Genomic DNA, 25405 nt, shown 5'->3' with positions numbered 1-25405 from the left:
AATTTAGTTTATACAGCTAATCCTTATGATTAAACTGTAGGGACAGGCCTGAAAGCTAATTTTCCTCTCATAAACAGTGCTAGAATAAATTATGTCTTAAACCCTTCAGGTTTTTGCTTTGTTCCCTGTCACTGTATTGCTATAACCTCAAGAGAAGTAATTCTTTTTCTCAGTTGAAATGAACTTCAAGTGAAACTAAGGCCCAACTTACCATCACATACTAAGAAACATTTTCTTGTACTTTATATACACAGGCATGTACATTTGAACATACATGGACACACATATACACACACACAGAAGCCCCTACAAACAAATGGATTAACTTCAGGAAGTATATTGAAAAGTGTTTTTAAGAACTAATGACCATTTCCCATAGAATTAGTGTTATGTTACTACCCCACTACAAAAGATTATTTATCTCACATTTTACATAATTTTAAATAATGCTTTTATGGGATTGTCCTCTCCTAATTTTGCCCCCTAGACACCAGAAACATAATCTTCTGCACCACTAACCCTAGGAGACCCTACACCACTATCGCCCATAATAGCCATGCTGTTTTCAATGGTATATATGCTTTTGGCCAGCTGTTATCAAAACCAGTGATATCCCATTAGAATAATCTTGTAGATGTTAAGAAGCTATGTTTATATTTTCAAAGTGATAGTAGATGGTTTTGTTCTGAATTTTCAAATTCTGAACTCTCAGTAGTTTTTTAGTGTTATCAAAATGAGTAGACTAGGTACTGGTGGCACAAAACTATGTTTACTGAAACCAAAAAATACTGAACACAAAGTATGTGCTATAAAATATGCTAATCCAGCTTGCATTTAATTCATTTATTGTTATTCTCCAGTTGTCAGCATCATATATTGCTAGTAGCTGAGAAGTTACATAGGGGATTTCAATGCACAAATTTGGGGATGGGGGGCATTCAGTTCATAGCAACCTGTAATTGGAGAGTGGGTATATGAATTTTGTCTACATGGTGTTTTTTAATTTTTTTTTAAATTTAGAACTCCTTAGAAAAGCCAAGCACTCTCCACTTGCCACAGTCCCTGCCACTCCCTACTGTCTCATTCCTTGACAGACACTTAATAATGTTGTCTACCAAGCCTTAGTAGATACTTGAATTATTGACTCTTGATTTAGACCATTTGGAGAGTCAAAATTTATAAAGATTTTGGTATTAAATTTAGTTTTGATTCTCTTTTATAGGATGGAGAACCTAATAAGGGGAAGGAATCCCCCACAATATCAGAGAAGTCCTTGTAAAGAAGTTCGTGCAGCACTCAGGAAGAGGCCTGAAGAAGAGTGTAAGTATGTTTAATAGGGTTATGTTCTAGATAGAGTTTGGTGAGTAGTATTTACAATAAAGGATTAACTTTTAAGTGATTAGTCAAATAATAGAAGTACTTAATAAATATTTATTGAATCAAATTGAATTTATTTTTAAAACCGTATGACTATATGATGCCTTGATTCAGACACTAGGAATATTGTTCTGTTGACTGTTTCTCTTGTACATCAAGATATTCTACTGATAATTGGATTCCATGTTCAAATGAGATTGGAAAAGGCTGCATAATCTACCACGTCTTTCTTAGATATTCATACTATGAATATTAATGTTTCTGAGGAGTCCTGATGTAAAAGAAACTTTTGAAATGTGTTTCAAATCAATAGTTTCCGGTTTCATTTGACCACAACACTCTTTCAACATTTTTTAAAACTGAGAACCCCTTGAAAACCATTGCATTAGACTAAAGAATAAATATCTAATGGTAAACAAAACCATTGCTCAAAAGGAAACATTTGATCAAAAACATTGATCAAAAGGAAACAATCAAATTTACGAAAATATTTTGAAAGATGGAAGTCATATATCTTACCATAAAATCATTTTACTCCATCTGCAGATTAGTAAATATTAGAATATGGAATTGTCTATGGAGACTTTATTTTAATATTTCTAGCCTGTAGCATTGTTGGAGACGTTTGACATAATATTTGCATTTTAAGTTTATAAGATGACCAATAATACTAACTTTCCTCTTGCTATTTGCATATAATTACTTTCAGGGAACTAAAACACATTCTATTATGACCAAAATGTATGCGATTTTTTTTTCCTTTTACAGAAACTTACATTTTATAAGGATAGAGCTAATGTGGTTGGTTCACTGGCATATGTAGTTTAATTGACTTTTTAGATAACATTGGCATTTTAAATTAGTTTCGAGTATGCAGTTCTGAGTAAAGACCGAATAATTAAAACTGGGCACACTCATGGCAGGTAGAGTGTTTTCATTCTATTTTGTTTTATTATAAAGTTAATAGACAATCTGATTGGGTTATCATCTATGTCATTCAGGATAGTGTTAGTTTTTTTAGTGTTAGTTTTCTTTTATTTCATAGATTTATGGCTTTTAACACTATAACAATATCCAATTAAAACTAAAATTTGAAAATGAAAATTGAATTCTGGGCATGATAAAATTAAAACTATAAGAAGCAGACTCTTACATAAAAGTACTGCTCTTTTATTGGGTTCATAGGGAAGCTCTGGGGTTTCTCCTCTATGCTGGTTTAACACAAATAGCTTAGTTCTCTATAAGTTTTATTTTAAAACTTATGAGAAAGTTTTGTGAATGAATCTACCAATGATTCTCTCAGAATTGCTATTTAACATATATAAAGTGTTTTTTCAAAACTCTGAGTTAGTCTAGGCCAGAGGTTGACCATTGAGTCCATTGGCCAAATCCAGCCTGACACTTGTTTCTGTAAAAAAAAAAAAATTTTTGAAACATAGCCATCTCTGTTTCTTTAGGTATTGTGTATGGCTGCTTTCACACTACACAGGAAAAGTTGAGTAATTATGACAGAGATTAGATGGCTCACAAAGCCAAAAGTATTTACCTGATTCTTTACAGGAAAGGGTTTCTAAAGCCAGATCTGGGCCATTGGTTCTCAAAGTATGCTCTCCAGAGCAAACACAGTAGCAGCATCTGGGAAGTTGTTAGAAGTGCAAATTTTAAGAGCTGTGATCCACAACTACTGAATCAAAACCTCTGAGAGTTGGGTGCAGTAATCTGTGTGTTTAGAAGAAACCCTGCAGAGCATTCTGATGCCAGCTTAAATTTGAAAACCACTAGGCTAAGTCAAATGACTGCCTGCAGACGATACTAAATCATCATGGATACAAAAGACTAATGAAGGTAGGCATATTTTAGAGTTAAGTTTTATTCTTGTCTTATGGAAGGTATATAACATAACTGATGCTTGTATTCACAAGCAAGTCCTCATCAATTGGATTGTGGCAGTCAGGGCATTTTTCAAATATCATCTCAGGAACTCAGTTGGGTGACTAAGTTATTGAACATGGGAAGACATAATGAGAAATAAGAAACTTATAAAATGTTATTCTTTTCTAGAGAGGTCTTAGTTATCCCTTGTTAGTATAATGAACAATTCTTCTTGCTTTGTTATGAAACAGTGTTAATTCCCTAAGAAATCCTCTTTTTCAGAACGGAAGCAGTATATCATATTAATTAATTAATACATTAACTTCAGAGTCTCACAGAAGAGTTTATTCTCTAATGTGACACTTAGTATGACCAGCTGCAGGAATCTGGGTATTATTTTTTTAATCTAAGATGCCATTTACTAATCTGAAAAATGAGGATAGTGATAGAGTCTACCTTATAGTGTTGTTTTGAGAATTAAAGGAAGGTATTTATACAGGCATACCTTGGAGATATTGTGGGTTCAGTTCCAGACAATGGGAATATCATAAAGTGAATATCACCATAAAATGAGTCAAATGAATTTTTTTGGTTTCCCAGTGCATATTAAAAGTTATGTTTATACTATACTGTGGTCTGTCAAGTCTGCAATAACATTATGGTTAACAAAGTGATGTACAATCTAAATAAAAAAAATACTTTATTGCTAAAAAGCGCAAACTGTATCTGAGCTTTCAGTGAGTTGTAATCTTCTTGCTGGTGGTGAACCTTGCCTCAGTGTTGATGCCTGCTGCCTGATGAGGGCGGTGGTTGCTGAAGGTTGGGATTGCTGTGGTGATTCCTTAAAATGAGACAACAAAACATTTTGCTATACTGATTTACTTTTCACGAACGATTTCTCTGCAATATGTAATGCTGTTTGATACCATTTCACCTATGGTAGAACTTCTTTCAAAATTGGAGTCAAATCTCTCAAACCCTGCCACTGCTTTATCAACTAACTTTATGCAATATTCTCAATCGTTTGTTGTCATTTTAACAATCTTCACAGCATCTTCACCAGGAGTAGTTTCCACCTCACAAAACCACTCTCTTTGCTCATCCATAAGAAACAACTTATCTGTTAAGGTTTGATCATGAGATTGCAGCAATTCAGTCACATCTTCAAGCTCCACTTCTAATTCTAGTTCTCTTGCTAGTTCCCCCACATCTGCAACCACTTCCTTCACTGAAGTCTTGAGTCCCTCAAAGTCATCCAGGAGGTTGGAATCAACTTCTTCCAAACTTCTGTTAATATTGACATTTTGACCTCTTCCCATGAATTACAAATGTCCTTAATCACAAATGTAGAATGGTGAATTCTTTCCAGAGTTTTCAACTGACTTTGCCCAGAGTCATCAGAGAAATCACCGTATATGGCAGCTATAATCTTACAAAATGTATTTCATAAATAATAAAATTTGAAAGTCTAAATGATTCCTTGGTCCATGGACTGCAGCATGGAGGTTAGGTTAATAGGCAGGAAGACAACATGAATCTTGTTGTACATGTTCATGAGAGCTCTTCAGTGACCAGATATATTGTCAGTAAGCAGTAATATTTTGAAAGGAATCTTTTTTTTCTAATCAGTGGGTCTCAACAGTGGACTGAAAATATCTGGTAAACCGTGCTACAAACAGATGTGCTGTCATCCAGGCTTTGTTCCATTTATAGAGCATAGGCAGAGTAGCTTTAGCATAATTCTTTTTTTTTAAATTTTAAAAAAAAAAAATTAGTGTTCATTTATTTTATCTTTGAGAATGAGAGACAGGGCATGAGTGGGGGAGGGGTAGAGAGAGAGGGAGACACAGATTCTGAAGCAGGCTCCAGGCTCCAAATTGTCAGCACAGAGCCCTATGCAGGGCTGGAACTCACAAACCAGATCATGGTTTGAGATCATGGTTTGAGATCATGACCTGAGCCAAAGTTGGACACTTAACCCACTGAGCCACCCAGGCACCAATGATTTAGCATAATTCTTAAAGGCCCTAGGAGTTTTGGAATGGTCATTGAGCACTGATTTCAACATAAAGTCACCAGCGGCTCTAGTCCCCTAAGAGGAGAGTCAGCCTGTCCAGGCACTGATTTTTCCTTTCTAACTAGGAAAGTCCTAGATGACATCTCCAAACAATAGAAGGCTGTTTTATCCACATTAAAAATCTGTTGTTTAGTGTAGCCATCTTCATTCATTATCGTAGCTAGATTTTTCTGGATAACTTGCTGCAGCTTCTACATCTGCACTTATTACTTCACCTTTCATTTTTGTGTTATTAGAGTTGGTTTCTTTCCTTAAATTTCATGAACTAATCTCTACTAGCTTCAGACTTTTCTTCTGCAGCTTCCTCACCTCTCTCAGCCTTCATAGAATTGAAGAGAGTTAGGACCCTGCTCGGGATTAGGCTTTGGTTTAGCGGACTATTGGGGCTAGTTTGATCTATCCAGACCATGCAAACTTTATCCAGATTAGCAATAAGGGTATTTTGCTTTCTTATCATTCATGTGTTCACCAAAATAGCATATTTAATTTCCTTCAAGAACTTTTCCTTTACATTTACAACCTGGCTAACTAGCACAAGAGTCTTGGCTTTTGGCTTACTGTCCTCACTGAGCTTAATCATCTCTAGCTTTTGATTTAAAATTAGAGACATGTGATTATTCCTTTCACTTGAACACTTAAGAGGGTTATTAATTGACCTATTTCAATATTGTTGTGTCTCAGAAGATACAGAGGCTTTAGGAGAGGGAGAAAGATGGCAGGTGGTGAAACAGAACACATACATTTATTGATTAAACTTGCCATCTTACATGAGCATAGTCTGTGGCTCCCCAAAACAATTGTAATAGCAACATCAAAGATCACATGATATCACCATAACAAATATAATAGTAGTGAAAAAGTTTGACATATTGTGAGAAAACTGAAATGTGACAGAGATGTGAAGTGAACAAATGCAGTTTGAAAAATGATACAGATAGACTTGCTCGACACTGGGTTGCCACAAACCTTTAGTTTGTAAAAACACAATTATCTGTGAAACAATCAAGTGCCATGCAATAAATTGAGGTATGCCTGTATTAAGTACTTGGTATAGAACCTGGGACATAGTTTTCTTTTCTTTCTTCTCTCTTTTGCTTCACTTGTTATTATTATTCTTATTTCAAACTTAGCATCTGTGTGAAGATAATAAAGCATGTTTCTGATCACAGAAATGGAAATTAATAGAAATTACCACCACTATCTTTAGAAACAATAATGCACAGCAAGCAACAGTTTGTGAACAAATGACATAAATCTGAAATTCTTGCAGCATGTTAAATAGTAATTCATGTTAGGTAGTAATTTTCTCACACAGCAGCATCATTCTTTATTATTCTACAAATTCCATATGGGATCTTGACCAAGACTTGCTGGGTCAATTCCCATGGAAAGCTGCCACCTAAGAAAGCCATCATAGAAAGCTAAATGTGGCTTCCCCTTTGAATTGGAAGGAACAGTAGAAATTGACTCCTTAAATGCAAGGAGAAGCCTCTTTTATTTGGAGATATTGCATACAGAAGGTTTTGCTAAGTAGCATAATTCATACTGCTCTCTTTTATAATATTTTATACTTTTCTGCAGTATTTCCAAGTGAAGACCAACATTAGGTCACCAGACATAGCTCTTAACCAATTATTTCATGTGAATTATATCTTGATATTTTACATCTAGCATAGTCAAGCAAACTTTCAGTAAAAATAAATTGCTCCCTGTAAAAGACAGGCTTTGAAATATGCTCAACTTACATCCTATTAAAAAAAACAAAGATATAAATTTGTCTGCCAAACCACAGCCCCATTCAGCTACAGCACTACATTCTGTTTTATTCCTAGGTAAGCCTCTGTAAAGAGTCATCTATACTCACCCCATTTACTTATTCCCCACTCAGTCGTCCAAACCCATGCAATCTGGGTCCTACCCAGTCACTCAACTAAAATAGCTTTCATTCAGACCACCAAAAATTGTTTTGTGTTGCTGTTATTTGTTTTTAATTGCCATGCAACAGATTACACAAACTTTGTGGCTAAAACATCATTTATTATCTTGCAGTGTCTGTGGGTTGGGAGTCCAGGGTGGGCTTAGCCAGGTTCTCTGCTTCAGGATCTTACCAGGAGCTCAGTTGAGGAAACAGCCATTTCTGAGCTTACTCAGATTGTTGGAAGAATTTGTTTCCTTGTGGTTGTATGGCCAAAGCCCTGCTTTTTGCTGGCATCTAGCGGGAAGCCATCTTTAGGTGTTAGATACCTCCTACAGTTCCTTGCTACATATATGTTCTCAGTATGGCTGCTCACTTCATTGAGACAACAAGGAGACTCTGTCCTCAGGGAAGGCCCTATCCATCTTTTAAGGGCTTCCAGCCGATTAAGCCAAGCTCACCCAAGATAATCTCACTTTTGTTTAATTCACAGTGAACTGATTTGGGACCTTAACTACACCGTCACCTTTTCCATATTCTGTTGGTGTCATAGACTCTAAGTCTAAAGTTCTCTTTTGGCCAGCAAAAGAGTAGATGCAGGATTAAAGCAAGAGATGGCTAATGTCTGGTAAAAGACAAGAGCCCCAAACAAGAGTCCTTGCCCATTTTTATTAAGATCAGAAAGCTTACAAACATGGCGATGGACGTGCACAAAGAGACAATGAATCTGTGAACATTAACTTGTGGACGTGAGCAAAAAAGGGTTTTGAAGATACTTGGGATTAGGGGTCTGGGTTAATACAAAACAAAATCTGGGATCTGGGCAGTTGGAAAGAAGGTTGTTTACAGGGGGCATGAAGCAGTACCTCTGTTTATCTTAGCTAGTCTAGGGGATGAGACAGGTAGAGGAAATAACCTCAGGGTTGACAAGACACCTTTTCTTTTGTTAACCATCTGCGTTCTGGGCTGCTTTGCCTGCAGTGGAGCGGTCCATAGTCCAATTCACCAATTTACCGAACTTGGCCCTATTCTCCTGTGAAAGCAGCCTTTATGCTATAGTACTAAATTAGGGGTGCTTCCACCATGAATATCTAATCTTGTTTATTTCATATACCTATGTATTGGGCACCTTTGTGCCCGTTCCTATTTTGGGCCTTTGCCCCTCCCTTTCTCTTCTGGAGGCCCTGGACCTCCTCTCTATTTTGGGGTGCCTTTGCACCTCCCTATTCCTGGTACCTTTGCATCTCCCTATTCATGAGGTGCCAATCTGGTTTACCCAAACTTGAGTGTAAGCATTTTATGGCTTTGTATTTCTTTATGCCTTGTTAACCCATTAGTGTAAGCCCAGGGCATTCCTAAGCTTATCCCCCACATATTGGCTATAAACAAATCACAGATCCTACCCATATCCAAGGGGAGGGAATTATATAGGGCTTGAACTTGGTGTTCTGAACTTGGGGTTATGATGACCATGGGGCCACCTTAGAATTCTGCCTACCACTTGCTAAATTCAGTGAAAAAATTTTATAATGTCCTTTTTATTTAACTTCTTAGCACAAATCAATGCTATTGATTCTCTTTTGAAATAAATTTTTTTGACTACCATAATACAATACTTTTCTGATTTTTGTCCATCTCTCTGATTACTTTTTTGCATGCTCAACTTGCTATTTCCATCCATTACATATTAAAATTTCTGAAGACTGTTTGAATTCTTCTTCCAAAAATACTCTTTCCATGAACAACCTAATTACACTCACAGCATCAATTATTACTATAATCAGATTCCTCACAGATTGGTACCTCCAACCCAGGCCTCTCTCCATATATCGGAATATCTACTTGACACATTTCCTGGTTTTCTTAAAAGTACCTCAAAGTGGATGGCTCAGTTGGTTGGGTGTCTGACTTCTGCTTGGGTCATTATCTCACAGTTCATGAGTTTGAACCCCATGTCAGGCTCTATGCTGACAGCTTGGAGCCTGGAATCTGCTTTGGATTCTGTGTTTCATCTCTCTCTCTCTCTCTGCCCCTACCTGGTTCATACTCGGTTTCTCTCTCTCAAAAATAAACATAATTTAAAAAAGTACCTCAAAGTCTCAAAATCAGTGCTCTTTCCCTCAAAACCTGAGCTTCTTCCACTGTTTTTTTTTTTTTTTTTGTCTGCATGTTGTATCTTCTGAACTGTCCAGTTTCAAAAGACATAAAGCTAGAAGTGATTTTTTTCATACCTTTTTCTCACTTTTCTCCTATAGCCACCATAATTTCAAGGCTTCTTAATTTTGCCTTCTGAATATGTTTTGAATCTGCTCACAAATCATTTCCTTTGCAAAGATTTTAAGATTCTACCAGATACTCCAAAAAGTGGTTCTCCTATATACACTTCTGAAAATCTTTCATTTTGAAATGATCCTATGGATTTCCATTGCTCATTCAAGAAAGACAAAAGCCTTACTATAGTTTATAGGACCTCCCAGAGTCTAACTTGTACCCACCCCTTCAACTTCATCTCACACTATCCCTTTACTCTCTGTATTTCAACCACTTGGGTGTTCTTTTAATTCCTGAACATATTCAGTGATGGGGGACAGAATATATATATTTTTAAATGGTATAGAATCAGAGAACAACAACAAAAATTACCTTGGAAAGGAAGAGTATACCTTTGAAAAATATTGAATGTAGAAATGAAAAAAAATAAAGTAGTATGAATTTTTTAATAATCACAAGAATATAAATATTCTATTAAATACCTGCAAGGTATAAAGAGATTTTTTGAACATTTATTTATTTTTGAGAGACAGAGAGAGACAGGGCACAAGTGGGGGAGGGGCAGAGAGAGAAGGAGACACAAAATCTGAAACAGGCTCCAGGCTTTGAGCTGTCAGCACAAAGCCCAAAGCAGGGCTCAAACCCACAAACCTCAAGATCATGACCTGAGCTGAAGTAGTACACTTAACCAACTGAGCCACCCAGGTGCCCCATTGCAAAGTAAAAAATAAGGAAAAGGCAGAATTTTTTTTTCGACAAGTAAAAAGCAGAAATAAAAATGAACTCTGATGAGGAAAGGTATTACAAGAAACTCGATATAATCTTCATGGGAGTCCATAAAAGAAAATTTGACATTGTAAAATGTTAGATGATTTTAAAATTTTTATTTGTTATTTATTTATTTATTTTTGAGAGAGAGAGAGTAAGAGAGAGAGAGAGCTAGCAGGGGGGAAAGGGGCAGAGAGAGAATCTCAAGCAGGCTCCACGCTAATCGTAGAGCCTGACATTGGGCCTCAATTCCATGACCCTGGTATCATGACCTGAGTTGAAATCAAGAGTCAGACGCTCAACCAATTGAGCCATCCAGGCACCCCAAAATATCAGATATTTGAAGAACAAATAGAGAAAACCCATGAATACAAGGGAAATATGCCCCCCAAAAAGATGAAGGGAAATAATGACAAATATATAAAGAAATAAAAAATGAGAAAACAACCTAAGAATTACAAATTGTTTTAAGAAAGAAATCAGAGTGATTCAAAGGAAAAAGTCATCAGACTTAGTTGAGTATACTTCTCCAGGTAATAAACACATGTGACTACATATTAAAATCTCTTACAGTATGCTATACAGTCACTTAAATGAGATCTGCCTCCAGAAACATCTAGACAAACATTTTTATTTAAATTTTTTTAATGTTTATTTATTTTTGAGAGAGAGAGAGGCAGAGTGTGAGTAGGAGAGGGACAGAGAAAGAGCGAAACACAGAATCCAAAGCAGGCTCCAGGCTCTGAGCTGTCAGTACAGAGCCCAACATGGGGCTTGAACTCACAGACCAGGAGATCACTACCTGAGCCAAAGTCAGATGCTTAACCAACTGAGCCACCCAGGTGCCCCTTGATAAGCTTTTTTAAATCACACTATCAACTCTTTGAAGAGCAAGATATCTGTCTTATTTACCATTATATCAGCCACACATAATGTAGTGTCTCGAACTTAGGAGATATTTAACAAATATTTCAGAAAAGTGAAGAAATTAATTACTTAACTTTTAAAATAAAAGTGTACCATAAGAGTCCCCTTGAAAGAGAGGGGAAGAGGAGAGAAAGAATTAGAAACAAAGACAAAGAAAGGGAGAAAGAAAGAGAGAAACAAAGGAAAAGAGGAAGGAGAAAAGGAAGGGAGGGAGCAAGAATGGAAGGACAAATTTTTCATTTTAAAACAGATGCCAAGAACTCAGTTTTCCCTGATTTTCCCTTCTAATTTTCCCTGAAAATTATTCAGTGAAAGGACTCTGAAAGCTTAAAAGAAGAAGAAAAACTGGCTGGGACTTCAGTAATTGAGGAAAGACAACATTGTGTGTTTTTTGAGTTTTGTTTTGTTTTGTTTTATCTTCCATATATCCCTGGACTGGACACCATAGATAACTGCAAACTGGCACTGTCAAAAGACATGAATAACAACAACAACAACAACAAACACATAGTAATAAGCAAGAAAAGCCTGTTCTTCCAATCCAAAGGAATGGGAGAGAAGCCCAGTAGATATCTTGTAGAGAGCCCTAACCAACATTCTAAAATCCCAGCTGACAGGCACTTTAATCCACCTTCAGTAGCAGGTAGCAGGGGAGAGTGGCTGTGAAAGCCTGTGTTTTCCTGCCTTCCACCCAGTGGCATAAGTAGACCCAGACCCTGTGGTTTCTGTGCCTTCCCAGAAAGGTACTCTGCAACGTTAGGGTTCCCAGAAAGGCACTTTCATTGTGGCGGATGTCACCAGTAGTGTGTGAGCAATAGCCCACAGTGCCAGAAGAATAAAGCAGACCAGAATAGCATTAGCATTACAAGGGATTAGAAAACTGTCATTGTAATTAAAACCCGCAAAAGTAGTCCAGAATCTATATGCTAAATCTAAATAGGATAAGTGCCTGGTAAAAGTAGAAGATTCTTACAGGTTCAAGAGTCTCCAACCATAACAACCAGAAATGTCCAAGATAGGATTGAAAATTGTATTACTCTGGGGTGCCTGGGTGGCTCAGTCAATTGAGCATCCAACTCCAGCTCAGGCCATGATCTAATGGTTCGCGAGTTAGAACCCTGCATCAGGCTGTCTGCTGTCAGTGTGGAGCCAGTTTTGGATCTGCTGTTTTCCTCTCTCTCTGCACCTCCTCCACTCACACTCTGTCTCTCAAAAATAAATAAACATTAAAAAAAAAGAAAACTGTATTATACCAATGGATTTATTATATATTTGTAAGGTAAAAATGGTATTTTACTAGTATATCAAGAACCAGGAAAACCACAATTATCTGACACCAGTACTAAGATGAATCAGATGTTGAAATTATATGACAAGGAATTGAAGCAGGCATTACAAAAATGCTTCAACAAACAATTACATAATCTCTTGACACAAGTGAAAAAAAATAGAAAATCTCAACAAAGAAATAAGTTATTAAAAATAGAAATCATATAACTGAAAAGTTTAATGACCAAAATAAAAATCTTGCTGAATAGACTCAATAGTAGAGTGAAAATGGCAAAGAATAAGGTAAGTGAGCTGGAAGACAAATTATTCAAATTTACTCAATCTGAACAACGAAGAGAATAATAGACTTAACAAAAATGGACAAAACTTCTAGAATTTCTGTAAAAATAATAGGGTCTTAGAAAGAGAAGAGAAAGAGCATCTAAAAAAAAAAAGAATTTGTAATAGTATTGGTTATACTTCCCAAATTGGTAAAAGACATAAGTTTAGAGATTCAAGAGGCTAGATGAACTCTAAAAATGATAAAACCTAAAAATCCCCAATAAGATATGTCATAATTAAACTTACAAAAACTAAAGATAAAGAAGAAAATCTTAGAACCAGAGAGAAATAACAAAGACTTAGCCCTTTACCTATAAAGGAACACAAATTCTAATGATGTGAAAGAAGAACAACAAAATTGAGTAAAAATAGAACTAAACTTAAAAGGACATTCTTTTCTGTCATATTTTATTGTTGAAGTAAAAATTATAGCAGAACTTGATAAAGTGCACAACGTATGTAGAAGAACTAATTAATATAAGTACATATATGAAGTAGGGAGAGTAAAGGGACCTAAATGTAAATAAGGATCTCTATTTCACACGAAGTGGTAATGACATTGAAAATCCAGTAAATTGTGATAGTTACATAGTTATGTTATGTTATCCAGAGCAACCACTAAGAAAATTATACAAAATTATATACTCAAAATCATAAATAAATAAAAATAAATTATAAATAAAAATTGAGCTAAAAATATCCAAATAACCCATATAAAGGCAAGGAAAAAAAAAGCCAGAGGAATGAAAAACCAAGGAACAAACAAAAAATAATAAAATGGCAGCATTAAGCCTTATGATATCGATAATTACATTAATTATAAATGGAGTAAATGTTTCAATTAAAAGGCAGAGCTTGTTGGAGCACCTGGTTGGCTCAGTCAGTTGAGCTTCCAAGTCATGATTTTGGCTTAGGTCATGATCTCAGGGTCATGGGATTGAGCCCACCATTGAATTCTGTGCTGAGCTTGGAGGCCTGCTTAAGATTATCTTTCTCTCTACCTCTGCCCCTCCCCTGCTCATGTTCTCTCTCTCTCTCTCTCTCTCTCTCTCTCTCTCTCTCAAATTAAAAAAAAAAAAAAAGGTAGAGCTTGTCAGATTGGATAAAAAGGAAAGACAACATGTGTTGCCTATAAAAAACATCTCTTTAAAGACACAGATGATTAAATATAAAAGTATATATATATATATATATCAAAGTATATATATATATGTGTATATATATATATATCTAAGCATATATATATATATATATATACACATATATATATACATATATATATCTCATGCTATTTAAATGAAAGCTAGAGGGACTATAATTATATTTTAAAAAGTTCAAAATCAAACATAATGAAGAAAGTCATTCCATAATGATAAACAATCCTCAATTTTTTTTTACAAACTTATATTTTCTTTGATTTTACCTGCATATAACTTTAAGCTGTATATACTTCCCCTTTAGTTAAGCTTTGTTATAATGTTTGTTTGTTTGTTTTTACAGTTTCTTTTTCAAGAACTGTAATTCTAAGAACTGTAATACTAAGAAATTCTTGGTAGCATAGTTATGACTCTGGCCTATTTAAACAAAAACACTACTATTTTTAAATAGAGATATGTTTATGAAGGTGCAATTTTTCCTCAGAATTAAACTGAGTCTGTATTATGGAAACTAAAATTCCACAAAGCCTATCTATCTATTGAGTTTCTGAATAATAAGAAAAACACATTGAAAAAGGTTTTTTTTATTTAAACTTCTTATAGAATTTAAATTCCTAAAAACATAATTCTACCCTTATGGCAATGATATTATACTTTCCATTAACAAAAAAAGTCTATTTGATATTATCAGGAGATAACACTTAAAATTATATTGTTTTCAAATAATTGAATGTTACCTTTCCAAATGCCAAATATTTTCGTATTAACCAGTTTAGTGAAAATCATGATGATTAGTCATGTTCCTTCCTTCATGTTAGAAGTTATTGAACATGATTGAAACTTCTTCTGATGATTCAAGGAGTTTTATAGATACCCATTACTATGAACTGTGGTAATAGAATTCCATCTGTGCTTTCTTCCATATCGAGTTGTCATCTGTCACTTTTGCCATGATTATTATTGCTTTTAAGCTACTTCTTTTTGACATTTTGTTTATTGTCTTAGTTTCCTCCTTCAAAAAGGTGATAAACCATCCTTGTTAAATCATAAAATAAATGTTAATGAATCAAGGATTGAAAAACAATCAAGCTTTGGATGATCTATGGTAAATAAGATAAAGAATTATAGAACATTCAGTTGCAGAAGTGGTATGCTTTATTTTAAAATATCCTGAGGTTACCTTTTTTCTAACTGACCTCATTTCAGGTCTGTGCTAGCTTTCCAGATACTTGGGTTCTTTTCTAGCAACCATGTTGTAGTCACTCAACCATGATGTTAGTTACCTGGTGCTACTGTCATTTCGCTCACTTGGTTGGGGACTTAGGCATTGGGGGATGGAGGGGAAATCTAATGAAGATCATATACAATAAAGAAATCTAATGAAATTCTCAGGCTATACATTTATAGACCTTGCTCATGTGTATAACAATGTCAAGGTACAACGAAAATTTCCTGGACTTCTCTTTCTGCTAGAAAATCTCCAAGAAGCTCCTAGAAAATGTTCCCTATCATTTCACTAGCTTAAGTTTTTTTATATATCTGTTTGTGTACCATTACTGTATTCCAGGGAAATGCTATACAGTCATTGGCTTAAGCCTATAATAATGTGCCAGTCACTTTAAAGAGTTAATTTAGCATGAAAAGTAATCTTAGGTAATGTATTTGCCATTTGGCTTCTCATATAGTTATCCAACACTGTATCGCATACTATGGCTTGTAATATTTGTAGTATTTGTCTATATTTGTTCAGCTATCCCAAAATACTTTTAAGGTTGGGAATAGGAATATAGGAAAGAAGGGATTTTACCTGGAAGATCAGAAATCTGCGCACTGATATTAAAGGGACCTCATATATAATTCAGCACCTCATTTTCCTATTCAAGCTCTACACCTCATAGGCAGTTTGTGTTGCCATTATTTTCAGTTTTTCCTTTAATTTTCTTTTTTTTAATATAATTTATTGTCAAGTTAGCTAACATACAGTGTATACAGTGTGCTCTTGGCTTAAGGAGTAGATTACCATGATTCATCGCTTACATACAACACCCAGTGCTCATCCCAAGAAGTGCCCTCTTGAATGCCCATCACCCATTTTCCCCTCTCCCCCACCGCCCCCATCAACCCTCAGTTTCCTTCTGGTTTGAAATGAGACCCACTTCTCCTGTATCTCCCATTCTGGGGGTAGCTCTTCTTACTTTCAAGCTTAAATAATTATTAGTCACATTTTATAGATGAGGCTATAGAATCTCAGACTTGTTAAGTAATGTATACAATTTTCACACATCTATGTGCCAATGCTGGAATACAAACCTACGTTTGATTCTGAAAACCATCTAATTTCTTCTGTTCCATTCTACATAACTCCACTATGCTGTGTCCTCATTTTAGTTCTTTAAAATTCATCTTCTGCTTAATCCTTACAGATTTTTAAACATAAAATATCATATATACAAAGAAATAGCGTATATGTACAGTCTAAAGAATTATAAATTAGCATTGATGTGCCTAAAATATCAGAATTGCTAAATTGCATATTCCTACCCACCTCTGCTCTTCTCTTTTAGTTCAATACCTCCATTCCAGGAGGCCAGTCTTCCCTACTCCTCATTGCTTAGATCCATTTTTAAGGTGAACATTTAAGTCCTACAACAAAGCCAATAATGTATATAATTTTAATAGAAGACAACTCAAGAGAAATAAATGGTCAGTGATTGCTCATTGGCTAGGAAGACTTACTAAATGTTACACTTCTAGTAATATTGTAGATTGTGATTATGCAGCACCATAACAAAAACTGACGTTGCACTCAGTTGAATCACCACTTGAAATTAACATATGTTATTGACTAATTATTTTGGCATGATATAAAAATAAGATTAAAGGAAGATTAGATTAAACTTGATCTGCAGCCTGAGCATTCTTAGACCTATTAGAAAATTGAAATCAGGCTCATGCAAATTCAGTATAGAGTTGATATATTTTAGATACATCATATCCAAGGTTGTAATAGAAATCCAGGCAAGTAACTTACAAAAAATATGTCTTAAGATCTCTGGAAAGTCCATAGGTTTAAGCCAGCATGCTTAGTTGTCACTGCAAACAGCTTCTTCCAAGATTTTACTTAGGATGCAATTTCAGAAAAGATTGTTTTGTAGCATCACTGGCTTAACATATCATTCATTTGTGTTAGGGTTTCAACCTCCGCTGGACTTCTTCTAAAATGCAAATTCCTTCAAGGGGGAACTCCAGTCAAATCATGAAAGTTTTTGACATAAAAGCAATTTTAGGTCACTGACCTTAATAATTAGAAGGAATCAAGCATCAAGACATATTTGGATGCCCAAGAAGAAAAGGAAAGTTCTCTGAAAAAAGAAAAATACATAGATGAGGAGTTTGACAAATAAATTTGACTTGCTACATATTTTTGCTAAGAGTTGGTTCTATTATGTGGTGAAAAGCTTTTTCACATAAAATTTCACCCTTTTCTACATCCTTCCTCTCATTTCAGTAGTAACCACCCTGCTAATTCATTCCTCCTTACCAAAGTTTCTCTTCTTGACAGAAGGCAGTACCTCCCTCCTATCTGTCTCTGGAACACTTTGTACAGATTGTGAATGCAGTGCTTAGAGCACAATATTTTATCCTGTTGCTTGCATGTCTATTTCCTCTCCATTGGATTATAAGTGGCTTAAGGGCAAGCGGACACATCTTATTCATCTATTACTAGCATTGAGCACAATATTTGATATACAGTCATTACTCCAATAAAAGTTTACAAAAAAAGAATGAATTGTGAACCTTACAATTTGATTCAGTCATGACACCTACTAGAGTTTAAAGACATCCAATAAATAACTTCTGCATTCTAGAAAAATTTTGGAACCAATTTAAATATTGACAAAATGTCAGACAGAGATCAAGAATCATTTTTAATGATAGATAGGGGGACATAGCTAAGATGTTTGGTAACAATCTGCTACTTCATACTACACTTCAGATGTATGCATATGTACTTACTCAGCCACAGCAATAAGGAAAAAACACAGGCTTCTTTCTATGGGGAATTTCTCTTAAAAAATTTATAACATTGAGGAACAGATCAATGTAGCTTATCTCCTGAAGCAGCTTCATCTCAAAGAAACATGGAGGAACAAACTGGGCTACACATGTCTACTTCCCCTTCAAAATTTATGAATTACATAAATTGCTTCACTTCCTAACAAGGGTTAGAAAAGAAATAAAGGTCAAGGGTGCTGGGGAAATTTCTGCACCCAGAAACCAGATGAGTGCATAAGAAGAATCTCCACTTACAATGTTTCCTAGGGTTTTTATCTCTTAAGCTACTGGGCTTAAACTTTAGGCCCTTAGACAATGCGGGGGGGGGGGGGGCATTTATTAGGGCAGACTCTAACCAGATATCAAGTGCTACTCTTTCGTGGATCCTTTTGGGATCATTGGGGGCAGAGAGAAGTAGTATAAATTTCACTCTAAGACCACTTTAAAACAAAATCTTGACACTTCATTTCATGTTCTACTTGTCATCCCAAATAATGTCCTATGTGATTATCTAGGGTTCTGCAATATGCTTAAATTCACTCATTTATTCAACACATATTGATTGAGTACCTGCCTTGCACCTCTCACCCTGTTCTGGGTGCTTGTGATACATAGTGAGCAAAAATTTAAAAACCAAAAAAGGCAAACTTTCCCATTCTCAACAGAGTTATATTCTAGTTGGAGAAAACAGACATTAACCAAAATAAATAAGTAATAATTCATTAGAAGGTGATTCATTTTGTAGAAAAATATAAGCAAAGTTATGAGGGGTTAGGACCAGAGAGAGATTTGAGGGCAATTTTAACTGGGGAGAATAGAATAAACCTCACACAAAGGATGTCATATGAGCAAGGAGGTAAAGCTGTTAGCCACACCAGTCTACTACTTATCTAGAATCCATGACTTGTGCATTTAAATTCAGCTGGGAGAACACCCCCAAAGATTAATTTTGGCTTGATGCATTTATGATATGTCATGTGTATATATAATCTTCTCTCAGAGGCTATTAAGAGAGTGGGTTTTTTTTCCAAAACTTAGAAATTTATAATGATGAACACCATAATCATCAGAGTGCCTTTCTTTCCCATGAAATATTTCCAAACTTTTAATTTTTCCCTCTTTGAGTGCCAGCAATGCACTGAATTTGAATCTGTCTAATGGCATGTATTTTACAGTCTGGTGAGCAAGTGTCTTTGATCCTGGAAGCCTAGTGGCCACTGCCATGTGCATTGCTGTGGAATTTCTTAGACCTGTACAACCGCTGTCATTCTTGCCTGTCTCTTGTGAGGAATTAACCTCAGCATGTTCCTGACCAAAAGCAGCCATTGTTAGGGCTGAACTGTGCCTCTGAAGACCTCATGAGGGTAAATACCTCCTCTTTGGAGAAACTTGCTTTCCTCCACATTATATTGTTCCAGAAAGATCTTGAGTAGAGTTTCTTTCTACTGTATCTTTTTGATAGAAGTGACATAGGCACATAGTGTTCTATTCCTTTTAGAGTAAGGTTGACAGATAAAATACAAGACACCTGGTTAAATTTGAATTCAGATAAGTAATAAATAATTTTTAGTGTATGTCTCAGACAGTGTTTAGGGCACATTTATACTAGCAATTACTCATTTCTTATCTGAATCTGAAATGTAACTGAGTGTCTGTATTAGGGTTTTCCAGAAAACCAGAAACAATAATATATCCATCTATCTATTGTTAAAAAAAAGTCAACCAAGTAAATTTGAAGATCTAATTGGCTAAGTGATTCATGAATTGGGCAGCATCCCATCCAGCAAGTAGAGAGATGTTCTGAGGAACTGTACAAAAGAGGTTTATATAAGAAGTGTGGGGCAAGAGGTTATTAGCAAAAGACAAGAAAGGATTGTCACATCTTTTTGTGGGGGGAAAGGATGGCAGGGTTTTTATCACACAGATTACCTCATCAGTGCTGCTCTGGAGATTTTAGATTGATTGGTAAAAGCTCACATTCCTGGGAGCGGTTGAAACTGTAATTAAGTCTTGGTGTGCTATTGTGGGGGCAAATGACTCCATTTGGGGCTTGTTATTTCATTTTTAACACTATATCTAATTGTAGGTATAGGCATAGATATCTATATCTGTAGATATAGATAGATCTCTGTCTATAGATCTCCCTGTGTGTGTGTGTGTGTGTGTGTGTGTGTATGATTTACTAAAGAATTGGCTCACATGCTTATGGAGTCTAGCTAGTCCAAAATCTGTAGGGTAGCTTGGTAGGCAAGAGACCCAAGGTGGAGCCAATGTTGCAAGACAAGTCTAAAAACCATCTGGTAACAGAATTTGGTTTTTCTCAGAGATCAATCTTTTTCTATAAAAGGCTTCAGCTGACTAGATGAGGGTCTCTCATATTATGGGTGACAATCTGCTTCACTTAATGTCCAGTAATTTAAATGTCAATCTCATCTAAAGCACCCTCACAGAAACATCCAGAATAATGTTTGACCACATATCTGGGTACTGTGGCTAGGTTGATGGTCAGGTTAACACAAAATTAACCATCAGAATGTCCTTTATTTTTGTGTGCTAAATCTGGCAACTTTCAGGGGACCTCAGTTGAGTTTCTAAGAGTTTAAGTTGTGCCTTTAGTTGATCTATTTCTTTCTTTAACAGTGTAAAACTAGTACTACTTATTGGTACCTTTTGTTCTGTTTTGTTTTTCATTGCTTTTGGATGCAAATATATATTTTTCTAATATATTTTTTTTAAATATTGTCTTGTGAGGTCTCCCATATGAGATATGAAATCAGTAAGTACTGAGTCTTTCAAAGCCTTCACTCTTTAAACAAATCATATCCATGACCTCCTTCCTGAGTTGGGCAATCCCACCCAGGAAGATTCCCATGAAGTAACATCAGGCTAAAACCTGGACTTGAGCTCTTATTATTCTGCATGCCTTTTCCTATAATATGTCCTCTTTAATATGTCTTGTCTTTCTTTGCTGGATATTTCCTTCCTTTCTCTCTTTCTCTCTCTTTCTTTCTGTCTTTCTTTGCCTCTTTCTTTCTTTCTTTTTAGAGAGAGAGAGAGCACCTGTGGGTGCACATGAGCATGAGTGGGGGAGGGGCAGAGGGAGAGGGAAAGAGAAAATCTCAAGCAGGCTTACACAGCCAGCACAGAGCCCCAGACTGGGCTCCATCCCACTACCGTGAGATTATGACCTGAGCTGAAATCAAGAATTGGACACTTGGGGTGCCTGGGAGGCTTAGTTGGTTAAGTATCAGACTTCATCTCAGGTCATGATCTCATGGATCCTGAGTTCAACCCCCTTTTCCAGCTCTTTGCTGTCAGCACAGAGACCACTTTGGATTCTCTGTCCCCCTTATTCTCTGCCCGCCCCCACTCATGTATGTGCACACTCTATCAAAAAAAAATTTTTTAATTAAAAAAAAAGGGGTGCCTGGGTGTCACCTTGGTGTCACCTAATCAAGGTGACACCCAGGCACCCCTTTGTTGGATCTTTCTTTAAAATGCTGATTCTTTAAATTTCTGGAATGTTACCCAAGGGCAAGGCATTACCTGTACCTCTAATGGTTGTATCACTTTGAAACTCCTCCAAGAATGCTTTAAATATTTTGTGTTGGTTTCTTGCCTCCTACCCTTAAATTTGTCCAGGTTTTCTGGATCCTTGGTATAGTTCTCTATTCTTCAAGTTGTAATTCCCAATAGCTGTCACTCTGAACTTTTCATTCACACATTTAAAAGGCCACATCCTCAGTTCCTCTGATCCTGCCCTATCTCAAGGATTCATTCTAGGTTGCTCTCTCAAATTCTGTCACCCTGCTTTGGTTAGATTCCTTTAGGATCCAGTCACAATTGTTTGATTTATATAGATGAAACATCTACTTTTCTACTTGGCTTTTTAAGATTAGTCAGAGCTGGGTCTGCCCATTTCCTTTTTAAAAAAAAAATTCTAACGTTTATTTTGGGGGGGAGAGAGAGAGAGACAGAGCATGAGTGGAGGAGGAGCAGAGAGAGAGGGAGACACAGAGTCTGAAGCAGTCTCCAGGCTCTGAGCTGTCAGCACAGAGCCCAAGGTGGGGCTCGAATCCACAACCTACAAACCGTGAGATCATGACCTGAGCTGAAGTCAACTGCCCAACCGACTGAGCCACCCAGGCACCCCTGCCCATTTCCTTTTAATATTTGTTTCTCTCAGCCTTCAAGATACCTTTCTGCTTCATATCTGTCTAATCTATCCCATATGATTTCAGTATTTCTCCTAAGGAAATCTCTTTTTCTCCAAAGGAATAAGCTAGTTTTCCTGTATTTTGTTTTTATTTTTTTGTTGTTGTTTCTATTCTGATAATAAAGAGTCTGAAGACTCTTTTCACATCACTGCAATTCATTCTGGATACCCTACACAAACTCACTTCTTAAAGGCTATGTGCTCCAAATGCAGGCTTTATTATTTCTTTGTATATCCATTAGGTATGCAATAATTTCACTGACTTGTTTTTTATCTTTTTCAGTTCCACCTAGGAAAGGGCATATGCTCATTATTCTAAGGGCTCCATTTTACTTTTTATTTGTTTACTAATCAGATTCACCATTCTACTGTGAGCGCCTCCACGATGAGTGTTCTCTGAATTATAAGACTATGGACAGTGCTTATGTGCTTATTCAACCCAAAGCTCAGGTCATACATTAGTAACACAAGCCCTGTTGCTACTATCCACTAACGTCAGCAGGGCCAATACAGTGTTGATAAAATAGTTCCACCTGTACAAAAACAACCACTTCCTTGGGAATAAAACTGCTGTGAACTATAACAAGTACCTAAATCAAATCTTGCATGGCTCACTTGTTAAAGCTGAAAGCCCATAGCCATATGCCCTGGTCCCATCAAAAACTTCTCCAGGTATAACTTAAATCACCCAAATCTACTTTTTGTCTATTTATGTTTATTGCTGATAAAACTGACATTGTAGGATGTGATTCAAGTACGTGGCTACAGTCTGAGAATTAACCCATGTAGCCTCATCTCATGTGGCCTACTGTAGTACAGCTGAGGCCTTGGAGGGTAAAACCAAATTTTCACAGGCAGGCTCTAGGAGGAAGAGAGGGTAAGGATTCGAGCTCTGCATCTATGCTCTTTCTGAAGAAAGAACCCTCTACATTCATGGAAAAGAGAGAATGGGGCAAATGCCTAGGAAGTTTAGGAAAGTTTAGGAAAAATGGAATCTGAGAAGTAAACAATAAGTCTCTCCTCTCCTACTACACTCCTATGTCACTTATAACCATGAACTGTCTCTGGCAGAAGTTATCCCCATTCAGTCTGCCATGATGCATGCCAATACTTAGAACACTTGCTTCAGAATGAAAGCCAACCCAGAAAGCTTCTCCTGATAAGACTTACCCATCCATGAGGTACCATAACACCATACAGATTTTCCTATATTAGTTAAATTTAGTTTTCAACCCCCATACTTCTTAGGTTGATGCCACCTCTCTGGTGCCTGACAAAATTGACCTCCTGCCAAAATACTTGACCCAGAATGACTTCAAAACCATGCCCCAGAAAGCAAAGACTCTATCCAAAGCTGCCATTAAATAAATCAACAAGAAGCCTCCCATAATTTGAGAATCCAACCTGACTCTCCTTTTATTAAATCTACTCTCCAGGAACATATAGAAAAGTGCACAAAATTTCTAGAATCCTCTCGTATCCCTACAACCAAATATGTTGCATTCTACTTTTGTTCTAGACATCCCTATATAATCAATATGTTGAACAACCACATTTCATGACATAATTGAGATGCAACTATATTTTTTGTCTCCCTGTATCCTTCTAAAGGGGATAGTCATCTTCTGGCCCTAATGGTATTGATCCACTCTTAGGGAATAGACAGCACTGTAATTGCTTTAAGTCACAAATCACAACCTCAATTTTGTCATTAGACTATGTCAGTACAAATTATTGATTAATGCTTTAATCTTCATTCAAATTTAAGATTTTTCTTCCCTCACATCTCAGTCCATTTGTAGCTGTTTTTTGACTTTAGGCAAGTGGGTGTGGTCAGAACCTCTTAAGACCAAAAAAGGAAGTGGAGAAACTTTAAGTGACATGGAAGATCTTGCTTGGCTAGAGATGTTAAAAGTAACTATTTGGGTAGTTATTTCCATGGTTTTTCTTTGGCAAATCGCTTCACTGGCAGAACTTCTCCCTAGTCTTTGCAGAAACATCTCTTTCCTGGATGTCTTTGCAACATCTTCTGCAATTCCTAGGAATCCAGAATTTGCTTCCAGGTTATTGCCTCAGGGTTCATCTGTCCTTCTAGGCAGCCATATTGGACATAAACAAAGATGACCCCACCTGAGTTCTCTCTTTTGTGTGCCCTACTTCAATGGACAGGTACACTTACACATCTCTTGCTCAAAAGTTGGGCATGCATACAGATCCTGAGGTAGCCATGTAGCCTCCCATAAACTGCTGTACATGCTGCGTTCTCACTCTGAGCATGAGTCAAATACCAGTCTTTTGTGTTTCCAACTGCAGAGACTATATTTCAAGCTCTCTGAACGATTCCGTGGATGCTTCACTCAGCAAGCCTGAAGTGATGGAAGGAACATCAAGAATTCCTTACCCCTGGGTGGGGAAAGTATTCATAAATGGCAGTAGCTTCTCCAAAGAAATCTCTTCATAAAATCCTTCTCTTTCAATATTTTGATCCCTTATAAGTTATTGATTTGGCTGGGAAATCCAAAAGTTGCAGAACCTGAAATTAGGTAGCATAGAACAATTGGGAGTAGTTTACAATACAGATCCTGTAGCCAAGCTGCCTGTGTTCGAGTAACAGCTTTACTGCTTAACTAGATGTGTGACTCAGGGAAATTACTTTATCTCTCTGTCCCTCACTTTGTTCATTGAAGACAATGGTAAGAATTAAATTAGTTAACATATATAAAGTTCTTAGAACAATTGCTGGCATACAGTAAACACTATATAATGATTTGCTATTATTATTCTTTTGTAAATTCTGTACACAGATTTGGCTTTGGAATATCGTGTTTATCATATCTTTCTGCCTCTACTGAATTCTGTATTTGAGCATCTTGTTATACTTGTGAGTACTTCCCATTTTTCTGCTGGCTAACAGAAACCCACATTAACCTGGCATCTTCATGTCCTTCCCCACACCATTGGATGGAAAACCAGAGTAAAGCAGTGAGGCCATGAGAGATTTCTACCTACTATGAGGTTGGTTCCATTACTTCATAGAATAGCAGTGCTAGCCCCAGGGGGGGAAATCATCTAGTAACCTGCTGATACATTCAACTTCCTCACTCAAGTAAAAAAGAAAGAAGAGGAAAAAACAAAACAAAACAAAGAAAAGACAGGGA

At 36.3% G+C, this 25405-nt stretch overlaps 1 protein-coding gene and 1 pseudogene across 12 annotated transcripts in view; one reads left to right on the top strand and one right to left on the bottom strand.

The window, feature by feature from the left end:
• The window catches only part of LRRC7 (leucine rich repeat containing 7), a 553063-nt gene that overhangs the window by 103253 nt on the left and 424405 nt on the right, over nucleotides 1-25405 (top strand). For all 12 annotated transcript variants that reach the window (XR_008419194.1, XR_008419193.1, XM_019448906.2 and 9 more), the window contains exon 2: nucleotides 1223-1320. Coding sequence is in view for 9 of the 12 variants with exons in the window: in XM_019448906.2 (XP_019304451.1) it covers nucleotides 1223-1320 (98 nt within the window). In the remaining 3 variants the exon portion in view is untranslated. The remainder of the gene's footprint in view (nucleotides 1-1222; nucleotides 1321-25405) is intronic.
• LOC128772984 (tigger transposable element-derived protein 1-like) lies at nucleotides 3956-19357 on the bottom strand (annotated as a pseudogene).

This window comes from Panthera pardus, unplaced genomic scaffold, assembly GCF_024362965.1.
Source record: "Panthera pardus isolate Hobbes unplaced genomic scaffold, ASM2436296v1 HiC_scaffold_11, whole genome shotgun sequence".
Lineage (NCBI taxonomy): Eukaryota > Metazoa > Chordata > Mammalia > Carnivora > Felidae > Panthera > Panthera pardus.
Note: the sequence above shows the minus strand (reverse complement) of the source record. Positions and strands in the feature narration are given on the sequence as shown.